Source organism: Zootoca vivipara, chromosome 1 (assembly GCF_963506605.1).
Source record: "Zootoca vivipara chromosome 1, rZooViv1.1, whole genome shotgun sequence".
NCBI lineage: Eukaryota > Metazoa > Chordata > Lepidosauria > Squamata > Lacertidae > Zootoca > Zootoca vivipara.
This window is the reverse complement of record NC_083276.1, coordinates 38,638,817-38,652,663: the sequence shown is the minus strand read 5'-3', so window position 1 is coordinate 38,652,663 and position 13,847 is coordinate 38,638,817. Positions and strand designations below refer to the sequence as shown.

The following is a 13,847-nucleotide window of genomic DNA, read 5'->3' as shown; positions in this document are numbered from 1 at the left end:
AAATCGGTATAATATTGGCCTCAGGTATGGAGGCTGTTCTTAGGAACAAGTTACATATTTTTCTTAGAAGATAAGCAGTTTCACCATTGAGTTCTTTGAGAACTCTTGAGTAGATGTTAGCTGGAAAAGGTGATTTGCCAGTTTTTATTTTGTATATTAGGCCTAGAACTTTATCTCTCTTTATCCCTCAGACTCCCCTCCTGCAAAAGTTAGCTCAGGCACTGGGATCTGCCCTACATCCTCTGTTGTGAGGACAGATGCAAAGAATTCATTCAATGTCCTTATCTTCCCTGGTCATCCAAAAGTCCAACTGCCTCCCTAGACTGTCTCCTGCTACTAATATATTTAAAGAACCTTTGTCGATCTTCATGTTTATAGCAATGTGTTCCTTAAATTCTTTCTTAGCATCCCTTGCTGTCTGCTTGCCCCCACTTTTTTTTTTGGCCAAAGTTTGTGTCCCTTTCAGTTCTTTTCATTCAGACAAGAGTTCTATTTTTTAAAAAGGAAGCTGCCTTGCCTCTAATGGCATCTTTGACTCATTAAGTACACTAGCACCCTCTTGGCCAGGCTTCCTCAACCTCGGCCCTCCAGATGTTTTGAGACGACAATTCCCATCATCCCTGACCACTGGTCCTGCTAGCTAGGGATCATGGGAGTTGTAGGCCAAAAACATCTGGAGGGCCGAGGTTGAGGAAGCCTGCTCTTGGCCCTCATGGTATCTTTCTTGATCTGTAGCATACACACCAGTTTAATTTCTAATATTGCATTGTTAAACAACTCCCAAGCATTTTGGAATAATTTGACATTCTTGAATTTGCCTTTCAGCTTCATTTTTACCAAGCTTCTCATTTTGGGGGAAGTTTCCTCTTTTGTAACCCAATGTGACCATGTTGGATTTTCTTTGTAATTGGCTATTTACATGTATATTTAATTTAATACCACTTTGCTCATTGTTCCTAATTGGCTCAACAACACTTACGGTAGATCTTGCATCAGGTCCTGTACACCATTTTAGATTTCAACTGGAGCCAGAAGAAACTAGTTTCCCCAGAAAATGTCCCCCCTCCCTCATGATATCAAGAAATGTTAAGTCTTGTTCAACTGCCTGAAGAATCCTATGATGAACTCTCTTCATTTTTATGCAACGTCGCTGACAGGCTACACTCCCTCCTTCTCACAAAGGCACAGGTAGAGGAAGTTCACTTTCCACCTTCTTGACAGAAAAAAACCCTGAGCTCCAACAATCCAGGAGGGCTACAGAATGGAAGGGAAGCATGTTCTGGCCTCATCAACCAGGCAGAAGACTAAGCTCTGCATGACAGTGCCTGGGAAGAGGTGTTTTATTTTACATTAAGACCATGTGTTAGAAGCTGCTTTGAGAATCACTGAAATAAAGGCAAAAACTTTCCAAAGAAATAAAAAGCTGTAAATTCAATTAACGTCAAGAGGATTGTTTTTACCATTTATTGGCCATTTGGAAACAAGTTCTCCATTATTCATGACATAGTCTGGATTAAATATATCTTCCAGAAACACATATTCTTTACTCACTAAGCAGATAACTCTTCAGGCACAGGTAGGTAACACCTTGTATTTTAAGCATTAAAGATTTAGTATAGACTAAGTGCCAGTAGTCTCCGCACCCCAACATCTTTATACAGCCTATCCTATGCACATTTACTCAGAGACATGTCCCTGTTAAGGTAAAGGTAAAGGACCCCTGACAGTTAAGTCCAGTCGCAGACGACTCTGGGGTTGCAGCACTCACCTCGCTTTACAGGCAGAGGGAGCCGGCATTTGACTGCAAACAGTTTTTCTGGGTCATGTGGCCAGCATGACTAAGCCGTTTCTGGTGCAATGGAACACTGAAACCAGAGCAGCCCACGGAAATGCCGTTTACCTTCCCGCCAGAGCAGTACCTATTTATCTACTTGCACTTTTTGGCATACTTTCAAACTGCTAGGTTGACAGGAGTTGGGACTGAGCAACGCAAACTCACCCCATCACAGGGATTCGAACCGCCGACCTTCTGATTGACAAGCCCAAGAGGCTCAGTAGTTTAGACCACAGCGCTACCCACGTCCCTACATGTCCTAGTAATTCTGTTAGGAGCACAGTCTGAGGCTGTCCATATTATACATCAGTGTTTATTCTGGTAACACTGCGCTCCCACCAATGATGTTTGAAATATGTTAGCCACAATCCATATGTTTGATCCTTTCCCCCTCAAATGAGCTTCCATCCCAATTGAAAATGTAAGCTATAGTTCAGCTGAGGTGTGTACATTTGAGACAGCCACTGCACATGCACAGTTAACAGTTTCAAACAATAGGAGTTCAGCATGTCGAAATAAATCAGGTAGAGTGATGTAAAAGAGCTACTTTAAACAGTGGACAAAAATGACCTCACTGTGTTTCAAATCACAAGTATGGTATGTTACATAGCCTAAGTTTCAAATTCAGGAAGAACCAGATTCAAAATGTTGTAAGGTAATACCAATAGGTTCTATCAGGTGTGAGGCAGCAGATCTATGATACTCCATTGCTCTTATTTTACTTTCCTCATCTTCAGAGTAACAAATGGGGACACAAAGAAATGAAATAAAAGAGGAGATTCTAGCCACAGACCTTCTATGTCAGGTTCCATTGGGCCCTATGTTTACCACTTCCAAGTAAAAAATCAGAAGAGAATAAATCTGAGACCACTGTTGGTCCATATAAATATATTTTATTTTATACCTCTCACACTATTTAAATTTACCACTAGTGACATCAGGAACTTCTATTTACTTGTCTTGCAGATATCCCAACGTTTTTAATGTAACCAATTTCAGATTCTGTCTTTACTGTATGCTTATACAATTTCAGAAGGTTTAATTCTTCAGATTTCCATTAGTTAATTTAGTAAGGGAATTTGCATCATAAAATTCTTCCAACACCTGGTCTTCCTTTTTCTTTTTGAAAAATTTACTGGATGTCTAATATAGTTAATATTCAGTAGAATGTGAGAATAATTTTTATACAACTCTGATAGTTAGAAAGATAGATAACTCAATTATTAGATCATCTATCAAAATATTCAGATGTGTAAGAGGCTACTAAAAAGATTGATGACTGAGAAAGTCCACTGATTCTCCAGCCATCATATTCATGCATTTGGCTAGACAACATTTTTCGCTTCCTTCACAAGCAAGCTTCATTACCCATCACTCCACTGAAAAGAGTTTATTATGAGGCTGCCATCTTGGGAAGACTATTATTTAGATGATAAATGTTGGAGGGGGGAGTGTGTCTAGCCTTTTTTTAAAGATGAGCTTTGTGACAGATAAAACAAACAGCATCTACATTTCTAATTAACTTAAATTTGGCAGATACAAATACAGGTCAGTAATGCTATAGTATGCTGCTGGAATATCTTCTATCTGAAATTTACTGTTAATTTGTAAAATGTAAATGAACTAATTAGAAGAAAAGCAGGATCGTTTGTGACAAACCACTTCTGTTAGTTCTTTGGTTATTGACATTTATGAGCAACTGAACTTCCTTATTCCGATTTAGGATAATTACCCTTATTAATTTAATTATTTTTTTTTAAAAAATTAAATTTAAACTTCCATTTGGAAAACACATGCAGAAAAATATTACATGGTATAGAATAAAGAAGGATTTAAAAGTCTCCCCCTCAAATTATTATGCTTTAAAAGGGATTTGGAATAGTTATGAATATGTCATTCTGTGTACTACATTTTAAAATATCCCAAATAATGTAGCTAATGTTTTAAAATAGATTCTTGCCGCACAACTGTATGGCTAGTATGTCCTAAAGTAAGATGATTCTATTTTTGTCAATTACTTTAAACTTCTTTCTTTACACACACAGCGAAAGCTTCGTAATTTGATTAGCAAAGCACTCATAAAAATTACACAATGGAAGAGGGAATGTAGCTAGGCCTGAGTTTCAGCAAGCAAAGCAACCTTCTTAAATAATAATTTTAATAAATGTTTTGGTTCTGTTCAGAAAATGTTTCTACCATTCATATGTAGATAAAGACTCAACAATAACATGTACATTCAAAATGTCAGATGTAAATGTCAATTAAAAATTACAAGGAGTTCTGAAAGGTAAGGTCTGTGGGGGCTGACATTCTTTGACATAGTGGAGTGTCTGTGACCAGGCCTTTGGCAAACATAGCAGGATCTATGCTGTCAGCTCTTATCGTACGTAAGCCTAGATGCTTGTCTAATCTGAATGAGAAATACCAAGGAAATTGGAGCTGATGCCTTGCAGTAATATAGATGGAAGCTGAAAGCGTTCTGTCTGTATTATGGAATAGCCTCCAATGATGCAACAATATTTGAAAGATTAGAGGAAAAATGGAAAGAAATATAATTCAAACAATGAAAGATCATAGTATTCATAGAAAAATAGAACAGCCTCAAAAACATTTATAAAAGATTGTCTAAATCTGGTGTACTACTAAAATGCTCAGTATGGAAAACATTTTCCCCAAAGTGAAATTTACTAGCTAATGTAATCTTAATTGCACTTTATGTGACTTTATTCTTGTTGTGTTGCCACTACTGCTGAATTTTTACTACAAAGAAAAAGAACACTATCATAAACATACTAATATCACAAAATTTAGAATTTTGAAGATTAGGCCATTATCCAAACACTAAAAATTTATTCCTTCAGGCTAAAGATGCTTTATACTACTTACTTTGGAAAAATTATCCGTTAACAGCACAATCCTCTGCACAATCAGAAATCCTACTGAATTAAAGGAAACAGTCCCAGGAAATTGTGCATAGGATTGATTGAAAGAAAAATACACAGCTTACACATAAGCTTTAAACAAATATACAACTTTCTGCTCACAAACATTTTACAGGGTTCCTTTGAAGGCCTTTAGGATAACAAGCTTCCTGTGAGAAAATTAAAATTCACTACTTTTTTATTGCTCTGCGTAGACTCATAATAATCCCTCCCCCACCTGACAATGATAGCCTGAATGAAAAATGACAGTAATTCATGACTCTAAATTCATTCAAGCCCATTTCTGAAACAAGTTAACTAATGCTAGGACAGGCACGGGAGATAAGAGAGGGAAAGAGAATGTGGAATTTGTGAAATTCCATGAGCACTAGAGGGCTTAAGCAATCCTAAATCCCTGAGTGTTGGAATAAGGTCAAAACCTTTCAGTATTGTACCAGTGTGTCAAAATATGTCAACAAACCATCATACTGCAGGAAGAAGAATGACCTTTCAGTTCTTTGTGTATTGGCTGCCAATGAAGCTTTGGATACTGGGTATGCATGAACAGTTTTCCTAGATGCTTGACAAATGCAATTCCCAAGGTTTCCACTAAGTCCATTTGTTGAGCCACTGTGTTTCATTTTACCAATACAACTTTTTAAGCCCCTAAACTGCTAGATATTGACATTGTGCTAAGGAAAGGATGTCTTCCTTTCCTAAACATTTCTAAACAATTTAACTTTACCTCAACGTATCAACTGATAACATTATTATCAAAATACTCAGTACGTTAAATAACTTCGTCTTCCTCACATCTTTTTGCACATGTGTGATAAATGGTATTTAACAGACACAAGTTAAAATGGATTTTAAGTTTTACTCTCTTTGACAAAGTTGTTTTTAGAACATTATACTTTTTAAAATCTTCACCAGGTGCAATTTAGGCTGCAATTCTAAACCCACTTACTTGAGAGTAGACCTAATGAACATTATGCGCAGACATGAATTGTATTATTATATGGCTACATCACCCTTCTTCAGAAGATCACAGGGCGGTTTACATTATAAAAGCCCCCAAATATACACCAAATAACAAAGAAAACAATACCCCCCAACCATAGATTGTTTAATTAGGCAAAGGCTTTGGAGAAGAGGGATGTTTTTGCCTGGTGCCTAAATATATGTATTCTAAGCACACTTAGTATGGAGTACTGGTCACCATAATCTCAGTGTAACTTCTGAGTGAGCATTTAGGATCACTTGGTGTGTGCCATTTTTAGAAAGGAACTTTGGGTGTGTTGATTAGCAATTAACACACTAGGAAAATTTAGAACATTCCTATTGATTAAATAGGAACTTTTCTATTTAATCAATAGGAGTGTATGCAGAGTACTAAAGACATTTAGATTACAATTAAATAGTGAAAGATTTCAGTAGATGGAAGGTTTGCTATTCATATTCAAAGAGTGTAGAAGAAATGCTACTCTCATTATGTAGAATTATCATTATTCTAATATCAGTGTCAAAGAAGACATTTTGTTAGTGCCTTCTTCAAACGTAGCAAAGTTACTTCGATAATAACAGCGTCAAGGTTTCTCCTGGGACTCACTAAAACATAGTGTAGAGACACAGCCAGATTTGCAAACAATAGAAAAAGTAAACCCGACTGCATCCTTACTTACTGTAAGTCATAATTGACAGTGAAGTTACTAATTATTAATTAATATGTCTCTTGATAGTACTAGTTTACTCATTAGTATATTACAGCAAAATATGCAAGTGCATAGCTTTAGGTTGGAATTCAACTATATAATTAATCCAAATTAGATTTTCATGTACTTTTAATATTTTACCATACATAGCATTTTTTTGCCATCTTACAGAGCAAAAAGGCATTTGGGAGTGGCCACAGTACAGGGGCAGAGCAAGAGGGCATTGCATCAAATGGCCCTACGTTCAATCCATGACATCTCCACATAAAATGAGCACAGGTACGGTAGCAGGGCTACGAAAGAGTCAGTGCTGGAGACTCTGAGATCTGCTAGGCAGGCTACTGGTCTAACTCAGAATAAATATATCAGCTTTATATATTCAGCACAAGTATCTCTCAAAAGGTTCAAACATGGCAGCTTGATAGGCTAAGATACATTTCTTCTATCAGTGGGGAGTGCCTCTGTGAAATAACTGGGGAGAGCCTGGGAGAAGAAAAAGGCAGAAACAGTAGGACACAAAAGGTTTCAGTGTAGTAGTTACTTTGGGATCACAGGCTTGGCAAGAGAGAAGGAACACATGTTTGAATGCCTGCAGAAATGAATTTTCAAGGGAAGTTTAATTGTTTTAATTTTAATGATAAGCAGGGCTTTTTTTCAGCTGGGGATCACTGGAGCTCATCTCCGGCACCTCTCAGGTGGGCACCATTGCTATTCTAAGAGAATAAGGGAAAGTTCATGGTGAGCTCTGGCACCTCTTTTTTATATATACAGTGGTACCTCTACTTACGAATAACTCTACTTACGAATGTTTCTACTTACAAACGGAGCTCCATCCGCCATCTTGGATGCGGTTTAGACAGGATTTTTTCTACTTACTAATTTTTAGATAGGGTTGCTTCGACTTACGAATTTTTTCTCCAAATGCATTCCTATGGGATTCAACTTACAATTTTTTTCAACTTACGAATGTGCGTTCGGAATGCATTAAATTCGTAAGTAGAGGTACCACTGTATAGTAAAACAGCATTGATAATAAGTGCCTGCCATTGAAGATGAACAAAGGCACCTTCAGAGGATGGACTTTATCCAATGGTGACTTTGCCCGAGTGGAAAGTCATGCATCCCTGCCACCTACTGCAGCTCTCTGCACTATATCCTATTCTATTTTGGAGGGTACAAAAGTGAGTACTAGTTGTGTGACCTGACTTGCAAGAACTGAAGCGATTTCCACAAAGGCAAAGTCGCCATGGATTTTACCTGAAACATTAAAAGGGTGTGTGTAATATTAAGAGGCAAAATTCAGATCATAGGTAAGGGACATATTCTTGCACTTCTTTACCCAAGCTGAGGTGGCAGAGCTTTCTAGTGTTGTGTGCTACAGCAAACATACTATGCTTATGCAATGAAAAGTGTCAGGGCCCATAAGCAGGAGCTACTCAGAGAAGTGGCTGCTTGCCGAGGGGACATCCATTTCATGTCAACATTCTTTCTTCTCTTACAGACAAATAGCAATAATGTACATATGGCCTATAGTTTAAATAACGAAAGAAAGAAAGAAAGAAAGAAAGAAAGAAAGAAAGAAAGAAAGAAAGAAAGAAAGAAAGACTCTACCTGTTCCAGTAACTCCAGAACTGGTCATGTAGATAGGCTTGGTGGCTACACTCATCACCAAAAGAGGCTTTGCTTTCAATCCAATGAATGATATGACCTTCTACAGCTAAATGGGGGGGGGATAATACATTTTAAAATGAACCCAAACCATTACAAATTCTTAAAATCACAGTAAATGAATATATCTTAATCTAACACAATTTACTGTTATGCAGGGCTTCCTAAGTTTTAAACCATACTGAAAAACACTGTCACTCAATCTTTTCACAGTCTGCTTGCATCTTTAAGGGTTCAGTTATTTATGGGCAGAATAACTGGGTATTATGTCTCAATGTTCACACTGTGCCCATTCATGACCCGCCACAATCCCCCCCCCCTATTCACATGATAGCTATAAAGGGTTAGGGGAAATACAGAGACTGTGAAGCTTGCGTGGGAAAGGCAGAAACACGGGCACAATATTGCTGTATCGTGTTGTACCACAAGACTGGGAAACCTATGCACCTCCAGATATTGCTAGAGGTGATATGATAACCATCTTCAAATATCTGAAGAGCTGTTACATGGAAGACGGAACAAGCTTCCTTTCTGCTGCTCTAGAAGTTTGGATCTGAACCAATGGATTCAAGGAGCCTGACTGAACATTAGGAAAAACTTTCTGATGGAAGTGGCAGCTTTCTGTGTGCGCAAATCTAAATTCCTGCTTGGCTTGGAGCAGCACACTTTTTGGTGTGGTGGGGTACTGCTCTTTATATAGTTGTTTTTATTAAAGGATTTTTATGGTTAATGGGTACATGCAACATCTCTTTTCAATTCATAATGTCTTTTCTACAGGTCAGTTACATTCGGTGTGAGACACTGCAATCATAAGACATTGTAAGGTTGGAAGGGGGTAGTGATTTTTCTTTCTTTTGGCATACTAAAAAATTGTATTTCAAAAGCAAGATTAGATTTTTAAAAAGGTGCATGGGCACAGGTAAACAAATACATGCATGCAAGCCCACAATGGACCTCCGGTTTCTTTGCACTGAGTGGCATGTATATTTTTCTAAAATGATTTTTTTTTATTGCTCTTTTGTGCAATTCTGGCATAGCAAGGGATAGAAGTCAAATTTGTTATGTCAAATCCATGATGTAGTTCTAATTCATTTGCAAGACCAATGCAGGTGCTTAGCACACCTGCTAAGCTTGTTGTACATATGCCATGATTTTTCTCTGTGTAATTTTCATCTGTAACAGCCTGGTCAAATGGACCACTGTGTAGCAACACACAAACACACACACTGCAGCAGTGTTGGGACTTTCAGTAAGTGGGGCACAGCTGGATGTATTTGACCTAATTACCATTTGCAGGATGCCTATTTAGCTCCCATGACACAATCTATCATTTGCACCATGGCAGCTAACGCACATTCACAACTGGGGCATTAGGAGTGGCAAGAAGTCTGACAAATTATGGTTAAAGTTTGTCTCACGGAGGAACAGTATTTTAGCTTTTGCAATGACTGAGGATAAAGCAGGTTTTAAAATATTTGTCTCAGGACAACAGCTTCTATGACATGTTTCTATAACAGGTTTACTTATGGATCAGGGTCAGTCTGGGATCTAAGTTTTTTGATCCCTCCCTCCCGCTCTATAATTATTACAGGAATTGTTTCATTACTGTGAATATCTAACAGTGTGTTATGATTATCCTGTTTATCCCATAATGCCTTTAAGAACTAGTTACAGGTAGGTAGCCGTGTTGGTCTGGTGCAGTCGAAACAGAAAATAAAAAAAAAATCCTTCCAGTAGCACCTTAGAGAGACCAACTAAATTTGTCATACACACGAAAGCTCATACCTATGACAAACTTAGTTGGTCTCTAAGGTGCTACTGGAAGGAATTTTTTTATTTTTTGTTTCGCCTTTAAGAACGTTAGCATTTCAGTATAAACAGATTCACCCACCAAAGCTTAAAAACCTCATGGACTCACCGACTGGCACCTCTAATATGAAGTCTGGTGTTTTGTCATAACCTTTTGCACGTAACTGATCTTCAGCTATAAAGAGAATAAATATTATAAACAATAGTATTATTCTTTTAACAAGATAGCAGAATAATTAATTTTCTTTTGAACGGAGGTACAAGAATTACTAATGCACTCATACATATCCTTCTTACGCATGCAATGCTGTGTCAGATTAAATGAACCTTCTTAGCAAACCTGATACATGAATATAAAAATGCTTCTTTGTCATCTCTGCATTTTTATGTCTTCATTATAAACATCATTAATTCAACCTGTCATACAGTACTTTGTTACTGAAAAATATTCAAAATAAAATATTTTAGTTGATTGGATCTCTCTGAAAGTAACTTTAAGAAATAGCTAGTGTTATCACAATGAAGACGCGCTGTACTTTTCACTCAATTTATACGTTGGGTGGAAATGAGTATAAAATCAAATCACTTTAAAGTTATTATAGGACACAGAAGTTATTCTAGCCTCTTAATTTGCTTCCATGTTGAACTATCTAGCATTCAGCCATCACATTCCAGTGGCACATAGACAGACACGAAGTCCAAGTTCAAACATAATGGGAAATTGTGACTTTTCACTTTGAGGATGAGCGGAGGCAAGCCTGGGGTTCACACGTTTCATCCAGAGGTGGATTTAGGTTAGTGCAATTGGTACTGGGTGCCGTGCTACAGGGGAGTGTAGATGGAGCATGAGAAGCAGGAGGGACATGCTGAATTTTAGCATCGCACAGAGTGCTGCTGAAATTTGAGAGCCCAAATCTGCTAGTGCTTCACCCTCCCCTTTACTTATATGCAAGGGGATGGAAACTCAAAGCTTCTTTTTTGCACTACACCGACGTTTCCCATCAGCTGTGCATTCACGGCAGAAAGCCAAGGTTCTTCGCTTAATAAACAATACCATGCATGAGCTGTATGATGGTACATGTAACCTAATCATTCTCACTTTTCTTCTTTTCTGGGTAAACAAACCAGGCAGGGGATAGCTTAGTGTTGTGTCTGAATCTGGGATCACCTTCTCCCTAACGAATCAGTAAGCCAACAGCAAACAATGATTCAAGGCTGACTAGCAATGATAATTTATCAAAATATGAGAAACCATGAGACCCTGGTTTGTTATGATTTGCTGTGATTGGATGACACTTTTCTGTATTTAAATGCAACAGGAAACTGTTGCTTGTTTCAAACTGCAAATGGAAGCTTTAACTTTCTACCCTTATGCATGAAGAAAAAGGGTGGGGTATTCAAGCCTGAGACGCACGCTGGCATTTTCTCAAATTTGTAAATTTTACTTGAGGTTTTAAGTGGTATATCTAGTATTTTATCATAAAATAATAGAATTTATCTAATTCTGAAAGGGGCTTTTGATATTTATGAATGCCAATTTTTGAAGAATGCTTAGGAAATAAACTCTTCAAGTATTGTTTCTCTAAGTGGAAGACACAACAGAATGGCTTTCTAGTATTTGAAAATAGTATTCTGTTATGGTCTACTAGTATGCTCAAATCATAGCATGTATTGAGCATTGATGTAAACTCCATCAATAATATCTTAATAGATATAAAAAGTAAGTAAAATATTTATTTAATTATTATTATTTAAATGGCATTACTACTGGTGGGGTAAGCCTTTCTAGGTGAAAAACAACAACTTTCTTGCATTGAGAATTTACCAATCTACACAACAAAATCCAAAGAGTGAGATCATGCTTTCTAGGGAAGTCCAATGATTATTTAACTAATAAGAACTGCATTAACCAAGTGTTAACTGCAAAAAATTAAAGTGATACTTCTACAATGAACAGCAATAATATTCTTATAAAGGTTAACATTTAGCATTGTTCAGATTAGAGATAGGTAATGCAAGAAGGCTTAATATACTTGTTCAAAAATATGAGGGAATAAACATGCTTCTAAGAAAACAAGTGAATTCCTCCTGTATGGTGGTGGTTGTTTTCTTTTTAATACATGAAGCATTATGCAGCTAATATTTCTTATGCTTCCTACTGAGTCTCCTAAGACCTAGATTATGGCTAATATCTCATGACACCAAAAGTAATACAGCAGCTGATATTAAAGTATTTTTCCCAGCTACTTATTCTATAAAATATTAATTGCTAGCTTGTGCCCGTGCAGTATGGGGTATTAGGTAACTGAGTTCCTGCTCAAGTCTAAATCAATAAAAGATAACATGTACCTCATCAATCATTTCTTAGCCTCTCTTTACTACCTAATACGGGATATCTGTGGAGACCTCTTTTGGAAAAGCTACTGAGATGAGGAATGTTTAGGTACTAGATTAAAATATAAAAACTTACCTAAAAAAGATATATTTTTCTCCAAAAGCATTTCTTGCAGTAAGACTTCATGCTCATGTCCAACTGCACTGATTTTTTCCCATCAAGGAAGGAAAGGCATAGTTTTTGAAATAAAATTCAGTTTTAGAATTATATGATGCTGAATACAGCTATGTGGCAGTGAATACTGACTAGCTTTGGTGGAATGATCCCAATTTGTTTTTCTGAAGCCGTTTTTAATCCACAAAGTAGAAAGAGAAAGAAGCATTAGTGGGCCACACAAAGAATGCCAATATATTATTTATTTAAAATATTGTTGTTGTTTAGTCGTTTAGTCGTGTCCGACTCTTCGTGACCCCATGGACCAGAGCACGCCAGGCACTCCTGTCTTGCACTGCCTCCCGCAGTTTGGTCAAACTCATGTTCGTAGCTTCGAGAACACTGTCCAACCATCTTGTCCTCTGTCGTCCCCTTCTCCTAGTGCCCTCAATCTTTCCCAACATCAGGGTCTTTTCCAAGGATTCTTCTCTTCTCATGAGGTGGCCAAAGTATTGGAGCCTCAGCTTCACGATCTGTCCTTCCAGGGAGCACTCAGGGCTGATTTCCTTAAGAATGGATAGGTTTGATCTTCTTGCAGTCCATGGGACTCTCAAGAGTCTCCTCCAGCACCATAATTCAAAAGCATCAATTCTTCGGCGATCAGCCTTCTTTATGGTCCAACTCTCACTTCCATACATCACTACTGGGAAAACCATAGCTTTAACTATACGGACCTTTGTCGGCAAGGTGATGTCTCTGCTTTTTAAGATGCTGTCTAGGTTTGTCATTGCTTTTCTCCCAAGAAGCAGGCGTCTTTTAATTTCGTGACTGCTGTCACCATCTGCAGTGATCAAGGAACCCAAGAAAGTAAAATCTCTCACTGCCTCCATTTCTTCCCCTTCTATTTGCCAGGAGGTGATGGGACCAGTGGCCATGATCTTGGTTTTTTTGATGTTGAGCTTCAGACCATATTTTGCGCTCTCCTCTTTCACCCTCATTAAAAGGTTCTTTAATTCCTCCTCGCTTTCTGCCATCAAGGTTGTGTCATCTGCATATCTGAGGTTGTTGATATTTCTTCCAGCAATCTTAATTCCGGCTTGGGATTCATCTAGTCCAGCCTTTCGCATGATGAATTCTGCATATAAGTTAAATAAGCAGGGAGACAATATACAACCTTGTCGTACTCCTTTCCCAATTTTGAACCAATCAGTTGTTCCATATCCAGTTCTAACTGTAGCTTCTTGTCCCACATAGAGATTTCTCAGGAGACAGATGAGGTGATCAGGCACTCCCATTTCTTTAAGAACTTGCCATAGTTTGCTGTGGTCGACACAGTCAAAGGCTTTTGCATAGTCAATGAAGCAGAAGTAGACGTTTTTCTGGAACTCTCTAGCTTTCTCCATAATCCAGCGCAT

The 13,847-nt window shown here is 37.7% G+C and overlaps 1 protein-coding gene across 5 annotated transcripts in view; it reads right to left on the bottom strand.

Moving 5' to 3' along the window:
• Positions 1-13,847, bottom strand: part of CDIN1 (CDAN1 interacting nuclease 1) — a 136,431-nt gene that overhangs the window by 51,108 nt on the left and 71,476 nt on the right. For all 5 annotated transcript variants that reach the window (XR_004692302.2, XR_009557409.1, XM_035110456.2 and 2 more), the window contains 3 exons: positions 12,415-12,482; positions 10,054-10,119; positions 8,079-8,184 (listed from right to left, as the gene is read on the bottom strand). Coding sequence is in view for 3 of the 5 variants with exons in the window: in XM_035110456.2 (XP_034966347.2) it covers positions 8,079-8,184; positions 10,054-10,119; positions 12,415-12,482 (240 nt within the window). In the remaining 2 variants the exon portion in view is untranslated. The remainder of the gene's footprint in view (positions 1-8,078; positions 8,185-10,053; positions 10,120-12,414; positions 12,483-13,847) is intronic.